Genomic DNA, 14354 nt, shown 5'->3' on the forward strand with positions numbered 1-14354 from the left:
CTAGGCGAGTCTGCCTGCCTGTCACATATTTAGATCATATTAATCGGATGTCCGGCTTGCCTATTGGGGGCTCATCAGTGGATCGAATCCTTCCGCTTTGCCCGATGGTCTTTCCCTGTGGGCCGTCGACGCGATGGCAGTGCTGCTCTGCTGCTCCGTCCCACCTATTGCAAGGCTAACAGGACCGAAGACTCACTAGCAACCACCAACCAGCCATGGCTGCAGTCTCAAATCCCCTATTGGTCACGCCAAAACTTGGGGTTCGTCAGCCTTGTGTCCCGCCGCTACAACCCCAAGGCCCCCCTCACGCATTGCACATGTCCCAGGTTCTCTTCAAAACCCTTCTTCCATTTCCTGACTTGAAAAGCTGCAATATTGTATCGCGCAGCCATGTCTCGAAAGCCCACTACATCAGAACCGACGAAGCGGAGGAGAGCAGGCGGCACAAGGTCGCGGAATGGGTGTCGCACCTGTCGGTAAGTCACTACCATTCAGTCCTCACTCGACTGCCGCGGCCGCTCATTCCTTTATCGCATGCAACAGCGCCCGCCGTATTAAGTGCGACGAAACTCCAAACCAATGTAAAAATTGCACATCAACCGGGCGCTCCTGCACCTATGACATCCACCGACTCCCGCGCGCAGAAAATAACACGCACCGTCATCCCCAAAACCTACTCACTCAAGTAACGGATGGCTTCCGCTGGGCGATAACATCCGACGAGCGGCGCTGCTTCTCGCACTTTCAACACTTCACAATCCCAGGATTACTGGAACTCTTCGACTCGGAACTATGGAAACAGCTCGTTCTTCAGATCAGTTACTCCGAGCCAGCGGTCTACCACGCTGCGGTAGCCTTGAGCGCCGTACACCAGGACGTTGAGGTATCGGGGATGCCATTGCCAGGCCAGACTCGGCAGAATATCTGGCAGAAGTTTGCGCTCGAACAGTCCGCACGCTCGTTCGGGATTCTGAGTCGACGGCATGCGAGTGATCCCCGCTTGCGAGAAGTCATGCTGCTCTGTTGTCTCCTGTACTCGCTCCTAGAGCTCCTACAAGGTCAATACGAGCGAGCATGCCACCACCTCCAAGGCGGCCTACGCATCCTCCGAGAGCTCAAAGTCCAGGAGCCTCTAGCAGACGAGACCGAATCACCGGTGGAGAAATGCTTAGTAGCAGCCTTCGTACAGCTCGATATCCAGTCGACATATTACGGCGTCGACGGGCCTGTCCTTTGCGTGGACAACGAACTAGGCAAGTACCAATGGCAACTGAAGGAATCCGACTCCTTCACAAGCCTGATCGAGGCCCGTCAAGCCATCGAGCCCCTAGTCAGTGGCGTATTTCGATTCACATCGCAATCCTGGCCATTATCACCCGCCGACGTAGCAAGAGATTACAACTCCCTGCTCCCGCGGCAATACCAACTCCTCTCACAACTAACCCACTACGCCGAACTATTCATCCCATTCTACAGCCACGCATACCCCACCCTCACACAAAAAGAGCAACGCGGCTCCGACATCATCTACATCCTCCACCGGACCCTCACATTATCCGTCAAAACCTGCCTCCTAGCCAAGAACCCCGCCGTACTCGACCTCTACACACCAGAGTACCAAGAAGTATTATACCTCGTCGAGGCACTCTTACAGCGCTACCCGGAACGCCCAGCATTCACACTCGACGTGGTCATCCTACCCAGTCTATACCTGATCTCATTCGGATGCTACGATATCCGGGTACGACTACGCGCCATCGAAGTGCTGCAGCAATGGCCGCATCGCGAAGGATTGTTCGAGTCGAAGTGGACATCGTTCCTCCTACTCGAATTTGTGAAAGCGGATATCAAGAAGGATGCGGAGAATGTGCCAGCAGGAACGATGGATGAGAAGTCGGATGCTGGGTCAATTTCCACTGCGAGCTCGCCATCCACTACGGTGGATCAGTATATGTCTACTGTGGGACACATTGAGCGCATTCAGCAGCAGATCATGAGTGGCCAGGAATTTGTCTTTCAGGATGCCCTGCAGAGCGCGGATTATTTGACTTCGTGGTCGTGTGTGAAGGCGATTGCGCCGAAGAGGGGGGCGCATGCTTAACTGAATACATCATACTGTGCCCACCCTATCTACAATATACTAAATATAGTATCTTAGAAAAGTGACACACATTGCTAATGATCACCACTCAAGAACCACAATGATCCATCTCCTCCCACCCCTGCCTCAACCGCGCATAGCACTTCTGCATCGGCCACGAATGCAAATCACGCGTCCGATCAATAATCCCAACCAGCGCTTCACGCTCCTCCCACTCAGTAAAATACTCCCCATAGAGAGTAATGGCTATCACGGCAGTGACTAACGCCGGATGACAGTGCGCGTGGTGCACCGCAATGCCGCATATTCTGAGCACGATGGATCGGACTTCTGCTTCTGCTTTGCGATGCGCGGCACGGGTGGAGTTTCTGATACTTTAGTTAGGACTTTGGAATTTGGAATTTGGATTAGGATTTGGATTTTGGGTTATGGATAAGGGTTGTGGAACGTACGATAGGTATGGATTCTGGGCCGTCAGGATCATATTAGCTATCTCGAGGTGCTGCACTGCAGTCACTTGCTCGTCGGAGCTGTACCAGATTGTCGGGAAGAGTTCGCCGCGGGATCGGTCTGCTTTCTTTTCGAAGAGGGGTGCGAGGTCGTGACGGTAGTCGTGTTGGAGTTTGCGGTGGCGGAGCATGAGGCGATCTGAAGGCAGTCAGAGATGCTTAGCATGATAGTTGACGGTACGAGAAAAAAGACTAAGTTTGGATAAAGGGACCACGAACTCCATTCCTCACGCGTACCGTCACCCCAGCGCCACTTTGTCACTTCACTAGCGAGCATTACTAACGTGTTTGCAACAGAAGCCTTTCGCCAGTCTTCCGGACTGAATCGCATCTTGGGTGCACGCTGCCTTGTCAACGCGTAGTATACCTCCTGTCGGATAACGATCCAATACGCCGCCGTAGCGAGAGACTGTTCCAACCGGTGGGATATCATAGCGTCGATGATTCTCTGCGTGATGGCTAAGAAGTTCACTCTGTCTTGCGTGGACATGTCGTGGTCCTCGATATCCTCTTCCATTTCTTCGTATTGGCGGAGAATAACCGTGGCGACCATTATGTTTTCTTGTTCCGTGGGATCGGTTATTTCGGGGAACTGGAGGAGTTCGGGGATGCATTTGAGCGTGTATTCCACGGCTGTACATTTCTGCAGATTGGGGAGAAGCTGTCCGCGATAGCAAATCCCATTGGGTGTTGTGTACTGTGGGAGGCGAGATAGGTGGCGTGCTGAAACTGCGAAGAGAGCGTTGCGGATGATGGAACAGTGTTGGGCTCGGCGAGGGACTACTAGTTGGAAGTGTCGACGGTCGTCGCAGTGGTCGAACTGAGGTGTTTTAGTTGAGTAGGTATCGTAAGGCATTGATGACTTACCCAGGGTGATATTTCCTCGATGAAATGGCGTAGGAGACAGGCTTCTTGTACGCTGGTCTGCGCGGGCTCGGGAGTGGAATAAACATTATTGGTTTCAATTGGGTTTGGTGACGGTTGCATTCCATTGATCGAGGGATTTCTATTAGGATTGTTCACAGTATCCCACTCGAGTGTAACATAAGACCGTCCGTTGACATTAGCCATATTCCCGGATACGGAGGTGCGAAAGCTATTCCGTGATGGGATATAAGGCGAAGTTTGAAATTCCAAGTGACTGCCACGATGACTGCCATCATCGCGTGTCCAGATAGGACCATCTCTTTCATCAGATGTTGGCGTTTCGCATTGCACTGCTGGCTCCTGGTATGGTGATGGACTCTGAGCCACATCCAGGGACTCTGGGAGTGAAGAGTCTCCGGAGAACAGCTTCCATTTTCTTGGCTGGCTGCTCATCCAAGATTGGTCTTTCGAGAAACTCCCATCAAGCCGGGCCGTCGACCCTTGACGAAAAACAGATTTTCGCTGGACTGGCCTACAGACCAAGTCTTTCTCCTTACATCGGGTGCATGTCGGTTGTTGTTTATCACCTGCACTCAAGTTGAGCAGATATTGGGCATGTTCAGGTTCGAAGCAGACCTACATCTCACGTGTTTCTCTGGTCAAATAGCATTAGTATACATTGAACGGATGAGTGATGCTTCTAATTCCTACCGCGGCAGTTAGAGCAAGGCGTCCGTGCCAGTGTAGACGGCAAGGATGGTGGCATTGTTGGATGTGAAGCAATTGGCGGTAACGGCAATTCGACGGCGCGGCCTACTCTTTTGGGCCAAAGCCGCCTTGAGGGGAAGTTCCCCACATCCCCGCATTCCTTGAATTCTCCCACTAAGCATAATCTCATCAAGATAGATGTTTCATTTCACTAACAATTCTATGAGCTTCGGAGCTTGACAGGATTAATGCAAATCGTTGCAGTTCAGTCGCTCGCCATTTTCGTTAAACCGGACTACCTCCCCGGACAGCAGAGCCCGTTGCAGAGCTTGTCCAATTTTCATCACCATGATTCCTCGCTCTAGCGGCAGCGGAACTTCGGTGTCCTTCAGCACTGCATTCACAAACTCGTTGGCTTCCACGGCAAATGCATTCTCGAATCGCTCCCAGTATTCCGGCTGCACTTCGTGTCGCATACCCAGTTTATCGGCAAGGACAACGTTGTTCTGTCGCGGAATCACGTTGACCATCACCTTGCCCTCGGTTCCAGTGATCTCGGTGCAGACATCATGTCCATGTGCCTGGGTCCGCGAGCAGTAGAAGTATGCAATCTTACCGCCCCAGAACTCAACAACACCGACCGCATTGTCGACGTCTGCCAGGTCTTTCAGCTCTGGGTGATGCTGAAGCGTGCCAGCTGCCCAACAAGCTTTGGGTGTCGGGTTATCCAAGAACCAGAGCGACAAGTCAATATCGTGGATAGCACAATCAACAAAGATACCACCGTTGCGGGATGCATATCGGACAAAGAAGCCCGTCTCATCCTTCAAGTCGCAGGTATTGGACCGCACCAAGAACGGTGATCCGATGGCCTTTTTATCGAAGATCTTCTGACTTGCGTCCCGGTAGGAGGCATCGAACCTGCGCGAGAATCCAGCCATCACTTTGAGTGAAGGCTTAGCCCTTGCTGCGTCAACCACTGACTGGGCCTAGTGTCGAAATGTCAGCGTGGGTTCATCAATTACGCCAGTAATAGCATACCTCAGCCAAGTCCGTACTCAGGGGTTTTTCACAAAGGACATGCAGATCCTTGTTGATAGCTGCCAGGGACTGGCTTGCATGCACGTCGGTGCTGCTCGAGATCCAGACTGCTTGAAGTCCAGGGTGAGCCAGCATGTTGTCGTAGTTGTCATAGACGGTGATGCCAAAGTCCTTGTACTCTTGATTGGCTGTGGCCCATTCAATCTCGCTAGCATCGGTACTGCAGACTGCCACCACCTTTGCCCGTGGGACCCGGTAGAGCAATGTATGCACATGGCGCTTGCCCTGAATATACATTAGCACAGTAATTTAATACTCTGAGCTGGGGATAGATGTATACCATTCGGCCAAGACCAACGACTGCAATCTGGATGGAACTCATGATAGCGTTTATTGTGATGATCGAGTACTTGAGAAGTCGTTTGCTCTAGTATGCTTTTCAGTGAAGTTCAAAGTGCATTCTGGGAATGATGAGCTCTATTTATGCCTTTCGGTGTTCAGTATACAGAAGCTGGTCCCCTTGCAATTGCATGTACAGCCGCCGACACTTGCCTAATACGGTAAACGGCTGTTGGCGGCCTTGGCCGCAGCCTCGCCGAGACATACCGGAATAGGCAAAATTTAGTAATATCAAGCATGTTTCGAACCTTGCAAAATGGCCAATATTGTAACAACGGGGATTAAAACCTGAAGTTGAATACTCGCAAGTCGAACGATTGTGCTCGTTGAGTTCATAGACACTATCGTAGGAGGAAATAATGCCCGTCGTCCTGTATGTGGGAGATCATGTGACCCACTCAGCGATAACCATCCGTTTGATGCTATCAATTTGTTATCCACTCATCCATCCCCGAACATGGCAACGATAGGAATCCATCTTGCAGTTCTATGCCACGACACAAGTCGCTAAGGCCTCCAAGTACCAGCTAATCTTAACATCAGTTCTACATATGCTTGTCGCCGGGGTATATTCCCCAACCGGCTTGCACGATGAAGAATGTTCGGAATGACTTTCTCCCAGCCGATCGGAAAATTGCAACCCGAGGTACGGAGATCGATCACAACTCATTGCAAACCCTGCTGACCCTCCAGACTGCCGTTTATGCACAAAAAGACGCATAAAATGTGATCGGACTATTCCACAGTGCCGTAAGTGCACTATTCGGGGGCTCGGTTGTCCTGGGTTCGACGCAGTTCAATTGAATTGGAACCATGCCATGGCACGTCGAGGGAACCAGTCTTTAACTCGACCTGGATTCAGTCCGCAAGATCGAGAAACGGAAGGCTACATCGTCAAGCATGGTACTTCTATCCTCCATACATTTGTTGTGGAGGCCAGTCCGCCGATCCCTCACCCTCTGACAGATGATGGTCTCGGTCGCCGCCAGTCATCGACGGTCCTGGGTGAAAGACTGATCAATCATTTTAGCCGCCACGTTGTAAGCATATTCTCGTGGATCGACAGTCACAAAAATCCTTGGAGAAAGATCGTGCTGCCTCTGGCGCAAGGGTCTATAAGTGTCCGCCTGTCTATACTGAACCTCGCTGCTGCTCACTTAGCAGCCACATCTACTGGTACCATTGCATTACGTATGAAACAGGTCAATTTTAGCCTAAGAGATATTGCCTTACGCAGCCTAAACCAAGAGATCCAGCGCCAACTAGACTGTCATGCCGTGAAGGCCCCTGACCAGCTATGTCTGACTAGAATTCTCATTGCTGCGATTACACTTTGCCATGCGGAATTGGTGACTCGCGACTCGACTGACTGGACTACTCATCTACATGCCTGTCGTGCCATCGTAAGCAGGTATGGAGTGTGCGCTCGCAACGAGACTCTCGATCCCATGACACAATTTGCGATCAAAGAGATCAGGGACGTTGAGGTATTCAATAATGTCTTCTCCTTCTCAGGCAGCAGTAAAGTAGCGACTACAGCAATCGAGTTCCAGCCATGGACATTCACAGACCTGATTAATGACATTACTGCTATGGAAAGACATCATTATGGGTATCTTATTGAAGGCCGACAGCCACCTGATGTCAACTTCAACATCTGGCAAGCAAAGCTAGAGCAGGCCTCCACACAAATGAGTCTGTCGGATATCACATGTCTCTTGTCCCAGGGGAAGACTACGCGAGAAGGCTTTGAAGCTCTCATAGACACACATTATTACGCGACGCTTATATATCTTCATCAGGCTTTTGCATCTCCAACCGCAATGATGAAAACCGTCTCCTCGACTGTACCCATACTGCTTGATAGAATTCAAAAGGTTGTCCTGGCTTCCGGTGATGCATTCTCACAGGACCTCTTCTTTCCACTTTTCATTGCTGGTACAGAGTGTTGGGGAGATGAGGATAAGCAACGGATAGTTGAACAAATTCTGCTAAAGCTACTTGTGACGACTGGATTGTGGTGCAACCATAGGGCACTGGACTTTCTGCGTGCATTCTGGTCCAGCTCAAAGCATCATGGCACCGGGAAATGGATACAGTATGGCCGAGATTCCAAACAACAGCTGGGTCATCTTCTTGTGTTCTGAGATGGATGAGCTCGGAGAATACTCCGTATCTAACACACCATTGAATATCATCTGCGGGTGGTTCCCTGCAGCTCATATGTCACGCCATCACATATCAACAGTTTCTTCATCCTCAACGCCGAACAACACCCTCATCGGATCCTGATAATGCATGAAGCCAACACCGGGCTCGCAGACCCCATACCCTAGAAGTCTCTGGGCTTGGGGCTTCATACTCTTAACTCGTTCCAAGGGAATCACCAAGAACTGGTTTTCTGCCGGACGCAGCGTTGGCTTGCAGAGGAAGATCCCCACCGTTTCGCGGTAATCGTTTCTAAGCGCCAGAATGGTCACCAAATTGCGGCAAAGAAATGAAGAAAGGAGCAACATACTCAGTCACATTCGCACCGCCAGCATGATACAGATTTCCCAAGAATATAAACGCATCACCGGGTTCCAGTTCCGCAGGAACGGCTTCCTCATCTAATGGTTGCCGCTCCGGGCCCCAGAGATGTGAGCCTGGAATGGCCACGGTCGCTCCGTTCTCCTTGGTTGTCTTCGTCAATGCAGTCACACAACCAATCATCACAGGCAGTTGAGAGTCATGCGGATGATAGTCACTGCTATCCTGTCAGCCTACCAGCCTGGCATAGGTCCCTGCAGACATACTTATCATCACGATGAAGCACCTGCTGCTTGCTTCCTGGTGTCACCCGGAATCCAGCAGTACTGGAGATGATCGGTTTCCCAGACACCGTCACCTTATGATCGCCCCTCCAGAAGGAATAGCTGGATGAGACAAGTGCATTGGCAACGCTGATATAGATCGGATTGCATGCCAAGTCGACGCAGGCATCTGAGATGCCCAGCAAACCGGTAGCACGCTGGGTGGTTGGAGGGAACAAACCGTACTTGTCTGGTATATCTTTATCGAAGTGTGGCTTAAGATCTTGTTTGATCTGTTCGGCTGCATCACGAGTGATAAGGCTCTCTACAATCACGCCTCCGTCTCGACCGATGGCCTCGACGAGGGTATCGGCATCGGTAGCGGTAGCATTGAAGCGTGCGAAGGAAGCCTTCCTATCGTTGGAGGTAGTAGGAGCAATCATTGTGACCAAAAGATGGCAATTCAGATGAATGAATTCGATAGACACAACCAAGAGATGATGCTTCTGTTTCGAAAAACATAGTGGAAATACTCGACCTTATATAGTCTATTGAGCCAGACCCAGAAACTGTACCTACAATCCCTTATTACTACTAGTATTACTATCTACCCCTCTCAAATGCAACACAATACCCCTCGACAAACCATCCCATGAACCTTCTCCCCCCGAACCTCGTATAGACAAGTAAAGCCCAACCCCAATCCGGCAATATACATGAGAAAGCTTATCCCCGCAAAGGATTTTTTCATCCACCCACCCACCCACTCATAGAACTTGAACTGTGGGGTAAGAAGAGAGCCAATCATGCACCGAAACCCATTCGGCATTTGACTTAGTAAGGTGGAATTGAACATTGCATACGCAGTGCTTGCATTCTATTTGTTAAGAATTATGTATTACATGAGATTATTACGAGCCGATAATCTCTGACTGGAAGAAAATCGAGTACAGGCTTACGTTAGTAGTTAGCTTGGGCTTCCGGAAGGGATACTTTATTAGTACTACCAGTAAAATATGTGTTGCAGATTCTCGAAGGGAGGTACTTCTACTTACTAGTAGTACTTATGCTCTAATGGCTGCTTTACCTACTGTTGGTGGGTAACTATATTATAAAGGGGTGTTTGTGCGTGCGCGTGTGTCTGGACTTTTGCGCTATACTAGTTTAAGTTTGGCTGAGAAGAAACTGTTACTAGAATAGTAACTATTCAAGGCGTTCCTAGGCAAGACTCACATAAGAGGAATGATGGAAGCAATGCAAGCACAGTCCATCTCGGAACCTGCAATGTAATATAATCATGTGCTATGAAACCATAGTCAGCCACACACAAGGTATTAAAATGCAACTAATAATAACGCCCATGATACTGGCAACGCTTGCATGGACGGGTTATGGCTACTGCTATGATCTAAACATGTCTAAGCAGGGATCGGACGTCATCGAGACATTTTGACCTGACCAATGGAATTGGATTCAAATGATATTCTTATACCTGATTATGCCCACTAATACACCCTGTCCAACAGGATATGTTGTGTAAGCGCCGTGGTGTGTGTGTGTGTGGTACCGCCAACCCAGCCCAACCAACTAAGCAATTGTGATCAGCGGCTCCGGCCGAAAGGAGCCGCTTTTGGGTGGGGATGTTGTACACATTGCTCCGCGCACTGTGGTTATGAGCACGTGGTGGGAATAGGTCATATTGTCTACGTGGTTAGGTTATTTTTGGTGGGTAGTATTGTTGATAAGTTTAACAAAAAGGCTGCATTGAGGTATGGTATCATGGGTTATTTCAATACAAAAGCAATAATAATCCCCCCAGGAACAGTGGGTTAGCCGTACAATCATAGTATATGTTGTCACAAAACATTGTCGCCTCCATAAATGTGCCGGCACTCGATGAGCGATGTTTGCGATAAGAAGCCAAACGGTTCTTTTGTATACAGAAAACATGAATCCGTGGGACCAGCCCGATCAAGCAAGGTTGTCAGACGATTCAGGTGTTTCACCAAATAACAACTCGTGTCTGTCCCGCCAGAAGTCCGTTATCTCTTTCATATATCCTGTCTTCTGAAGAGGCAATTCCCATTCCGGGGTATGCGCTTCGGCTACCTTGAGGTAGGGGTCCATAATCTCGTCGAACCGATCTGGCGGTGCTCCGGGGAAATGAACAAGGAGATCGCCATGATGTACTTGCGAGTCCACGGGACGATCGGGGTTGAGGTCCACAGCATCGGCGTTTCGCGGGTAGGCATTGAACCATCGCAAGGGATAAAAGACGATAGAACGGCGGAAATATTCGTGTTCAAGAATAACATTGTCCATGGCGGACTGGTCTGCAAATAACAGGCTAGCCTCGGGATGTGATGTTGGGTAGGCAAGTGTAGCAGAAAGCAATTCGATGGCCCACTGATTGACGCGGATAAAGAAAACTCCGTTGTTCATGCCGTTCCAGTCGCTGGTCATGAGGAGATGAGTATCGTCGAATTGGGGAGGTGGGAGGAAGATGTCGAGGGGAATGTTGGGGTTCATAAGGACAGTGTCTCCATCAAACCAACTGTTTGTTGGGAACTTTGGTTAGTTTACGGTAGGGATAAATGAGTCTTCTCACATGCTGGATTGGCAAACTCACAATAACCATTTTGCTTGATCTTCTTCTGGCTTTTCCATTTCTTCAATGAGTGCGGATAGGAGAATGGCAGGTTTACTCCAGTATCCCCCCAGGATGGGTTTGCGCAGAACGGTCATAGGATATCCGAATTTGAGTGAGTGATCCTCATGGGTCTTTAAGCCTCGATAATAAGAGGTTCGGTTACCATAGACCATAGTGACCTTGCGGATAACAGGTTGAGGCTCTGATATTTGCGCCTCATGGGGGCTTTCTGGGAAGGTCAGCCTTATATGAATTACAACGTAAATTGGAATGAAGTAAACTCACGGAATTGGGAGAACATCTTCATCAGGCCAACAACGACCATGAGAGCCATCACCACATTAGATAATGACCTGAGCCAGAATCGCTGGCTCCGGCCCATCGTGAAGTATGGACGGTGCATAATGGGTTCTTTCATTCTGGTGCCATTCCTGGTGGGCGAGATCACAATAGAAGTGTGAAAGCATGGTGCGCAGTTTAGGGCGGAGAGGGCACCCATATAACCAAACCAATCCACAGTCTACCCTGAACAAGTAGCAGGGTAGTCACTACAACCCCAACGGATAGCATGGGTATTTGGGGTCCTGGCCATTGATTGATCGCGGGATGATGGCGCCGGTCCTGCAGCTAACCTATGGCCATTGTCAAATGTGGTAAGAATCTGCAGGATGTTGGCTGCGCGCCGCTCGCCTCCATCTGTTGATTGACAGACAACAATGGGCCGCGGATGCCCTTTTGGGGTTAGAGATTGCTTAGGGAGGGGATCCGGCCTGCTCGGATAGCGACTAGGCCAAGCACTAAATAGCGGCTGAGCCGAATGGTTCTGGCCGAACTGAGGGGTGCACGAATGGTAGAGGCCTATCAAGTCAGCTGGGAAGACCGTGCAGGGGTCCATTGATGTAGGGATATTGTAACACCGAATGAGATTGTTCGACGTAGCGCGGAGGCAGTGTGATAGCACCGCTTGTTTTTAGTGCCACCCATTAATTAGACTAAGGGTCCCATCCTAATATAACAATTACCCCTCGTGCCTTTGCTAACCGAAATGCAACCGGAAGATCGCCGAGGGCGCCTGACCACAGGAGAGAAAAGCAAAAAGGGGATATGTCAGCCTTACCATTCGCAGGATCATGCACATGCGTGAAAGATGACAAGAATTGACACTTTCATGAAGAAACTGAATATAATCGCAGGATCTTGTCGAGCCGATCGTCCGAGTGCGAAGGAAGAAGAGGGACAAGTGACTTCCGCGCGCTAAACTGGCAGCTCGGAATAGCTTCCCTCCCCGGAACAGTTCGGGGCCTAGTTGGCCCGTGGTCATAGGCCAGTGCTCTCCATTCTCTGTTAAGGATTCGCTTGAGTTTAGCTTAGCTCCAGGACGGGCCGGAATCCACGCGGGATTCGGGCGGATTTATGATGCGTCTGTTTTTTCGGAGGTACATGAACATGTTCAAATTTCATTGACAAGAATGCTCAACGATGAACTTGTAGGTGTGAAAGTATTACAATGACTAAGATCACGACTTTAATGAGTTGCTGGTCCAAATTATTCCCCGACTAACTCCATGAGGCTGGTAGTTAACTGATGTGTGTCCCTAAGCAAAGACTAATGCTGCACGTGCAAGGTACCGTTGACCCCGGGGCCAGTTGCCCTGGCCATTAAGCGCATAGACCACGGTGGACGGCTAAATTAATGGTGTATGGATGGTGTGATAATTGTTACCGTGTAGGGTGTAGGTGGTGTACTAAAGTTGGCGGCGCTTGTTAGTTTGTTATGAGCGTAGTCTAGTTTCTGGATAGTTGCGACGGCCTAATGCAGCCATTAGTGCGGTCCTGGACCCAACGTTCATTTCTCCGTGATAATAAACCATGACAGGGCTGTGTTTCATCTTGATTCTGGGCTGTGTGCGCTGATCAGCCAGTGGAAAGATCTGGTCGGTCTATCTTGTTTCTCGAGATGATATTCTTAGTACGCTTCATGTGGTCGGGGAAAGTGGTTATTCCCGGCCCTTGTTACAGACTTGATTGAGGGCTGTATGTAGTCGCATAAACAATGGTATTTTTCCGTGAAAACAAATATATTCTGTAGGCTCTATTATCGTGCTACCCAGAAATTTAGGCGATAAATATGTACAAAGATAGAAAAATACATTAATGTGAGAGTTTTCTGTAGAACTTTATTTTTACCTCTCCCCCATCTCCACAGGTGATGAGGCCCAAGCATCACCAGGCATACTCCTATATCCTGGCAATTCTGCTGGTTTTGCATTTCTTGCGACAGGTGGATAGTATCCATATACAGCGACCGGCTGTTGACTGCTTATGGCGAGTCGCTTTCGTTGATTAAAAAGGAACAAAGCGAGAATCAAAGCAATAATGCCAACGGCACCCACACCGACACCAATGCCAATTCCGGCTTTTGCACCAGTGCTCAGCGCATCATCAGATGCTGCATTATTGTCCTCGGTTGTTGATGGAAGGGAAGTTAGAGTGGATGAGGAGGTGGATGCGGTTGACGTAGATGTCGCTGTTGCAGTGGCCGTCACGGGATACTTGATCTCCCAACCAACTATATCAATCGCTCCCACGGTCGAATCTGTTGTCAATGTCGTTGTTGCTATAGACCACGCTGTATGGTCGCTTAATGGCGTTGATCCGTATGTCAAAGTCTGCCCGGAATAGACGCTTGAGAGACATCTTCCGGTCACTTGTCCGACTGTTCCCTGAGACAGAAAGTAGCCTCTGTTTACAATTTGTTAGTTTATGATAAAGACATCCTCAGGTTTGACATGGACTTACGAAGGACAACACATCCATAGCGTGCTGTATTCGTTCTTAATCGACGACGCGACCGTCGGCCATGATAGCGGCCCAGTAAATGGTCCAATGTCCATCTGCGTATGATATTGTCCTCCAACCCCAAGCAAATTCTGTTCCCATTGAGTCACCATCTGGGGAGGACAGCATCGAGCATTGGTATCTATGTCAAGCATATACCCAGGATCCCAGGCCATGAGACTAGGCCCATCAAGGCGAAACTTGCTTTCGCACCCCGAGGAAGCCGTCCATACTGAGGTGAGTGGCATGTATGATGTGACGGTACCACTACTATCCGTCTCAGGAGGATAGTTGGACTCTGTTGTGTCCAAGCTGACACTCATTCTGGCGATATATGGTGAGTTTTCGTCACGATATCCGTATTGTCGCATCGGAGGGTCTGTCCAAATCCGTCTGACGACCCGCTGATACAGACAGAGCGCGTTTGAATTTGATCGCACTGTTGTGAG

General features: G+C 49.6%; 7 protein-coding genes across 7 annotated transcripts; 2 read left to right on the forward strand and 5 right to left on the reverse strand.

Moving 5' to 3' along the window:
• Window positions 1–390: 390 nt before the first annotated feature.
• Window positions 391–2101, forward strand: BO79DRAFT_237023 (Zn(II)2Cys6 transcription factor domain-containing protein; the record flags this gene model as incomplete). Its single annotated transcript, XM_025684651.1, has 2 exons — window positions 391–476; window positions 544–2101. The coding sequence occupies 2 exons, from the start codon at window positions 391–393 to the stop codon at window positions 2099–2101; spliced, it is 1644 nt and encodes a 547-aa protein (XP_025540663.1).
• Window positions 2102–2189: 88 nt separating this feature from the next.
• BO79DRAFT_193041 (uncharacterized protein) lies at window positions 2190–3930 on the reverse strand (the record flags this gene model as incomplete). Its single annotated transcript, XM_025680944.1, has 4 exons — window positions 2190–2469; window positions 2554–2749; window positions 2848–3430; window positions 3478–3930. 4 exons carry the CDS (start codon window positions 3928–3930, stop codon window positions 2190–2192), a joined length of 1512 nt encoding a protein of 503 aa, XP_025540664.1.
• Window positions 3931–4430: 500 nt separating this feature from the next.
• Window positions 4431–5608, reverse strand: BO79DRAFT_193044 (Gfo/Idh/MocA family protein; the record flags this gene model as incomplete). Its single annotated transcript, XM_025680945.1, has 3 exons — window positions 4431–5174; window positions 5227–5511; window positions 5567–5608. 3 exons carry the CDS (start codon window positions 5606–5608, stop codon window positions 4431–4433), a joined length of 1071 nt encoding a protein of 356 aa, XP_025540665.1.
• Window positions 5609–6443: 835 nt separating this feature from the next.
• BO79DRAFT_145157 (uncharacterized protein) lies at window positions 6444–7772 on the forward strand (the record flags this gene model as incomplete). Its single annotated transcript, XM_025678417.1, has 1 exon — window positions 6444–7772. The coding sequence occupies one exon, from the start codon at window positions 6444–6446 to the stop codon at window positions 7770–7772; it is 1329 nt and encodes a 442-aa protein (XP_025540666.1).
• Window positions 7773–7859: 87 nt separating this feature from the next.
• BO79DRAFT_237027 (phytanoyl-CoA dioxygenase family protein) lies at window positions 7860–8923 on the reverse strand (the record flags this gene model as incomplete). The annotated part of the gene is made up of 3 exons (XM_025684652.1): window positions 8421–8923; window positions 8144–8371; window positions 7860–8085 (listed from the first exon to the last, which is right to left on the reverse strand). Exons 1-3 carry the CDS (start codon window positions 8858–8860, stop codon window positions 7860–7862), a joined length of 894 nt encoding a protein of 297 aa, XP_025540667.1. The 5' UTR covers window positions 8861–8923.
• A 1465-nt stretch (window positions 8924–10388) lies between these two features.
• Window positions 10389–11449, reverse strand: BO79DRAFT_227430 (glycosyltransferase family 34 protein; the record flags this gene model as incomplete). The annotated part of the gene is made up of 3 exons (XM_025683875.1): window positions 10389–10971; window positions 11047–11296; window positions 11353–11449. The coding sequence occupies 3 exons, from the start codon at window positions 11447–11449 to the stop codon at window positions 10389–10391; spliced, it is 930 nt and encodes a 309-aa protein (XP_025540668.1).
• A 1801-nt stretch (window positions 11450–13250) lies between these two features.
• BO79DRAFT_253935 (uncharacterized protein) lies at window positions 13251–14228 on the reverse strand (the record flags this gene model as incomplete). Its single annotated transcript, XM_025686026.1, has 2 exons — window positions 13251–13809; window positions 13867–14228. 2 exons carry the CDS (start codon window positions 14226–14228, stop codon window positions 13251–13253), a joined length of 921 nt encoding a protein of 306 aa, XP_025540669.1.
• Window positions 14229–14354: the final 126 nt, after the last annotated feature.

The sequence above is a fragment of the Aspergillus costaricaensis genome, assembly GCF_003184835.1.
Source record: "Aspergillus costaricaensis CBS 115574 unplaced genomic scaffold BO79scaffold_12, whole genome shotgun sequence".
NCBI classification, from domain to species: domain Eukaryota; kingdom Fungi; phylum Ascomycota; class Eurotiomycetes; order Eurotiales; family Aspergillaceae; genus Aspergillus; species Aspergillus costaricensis.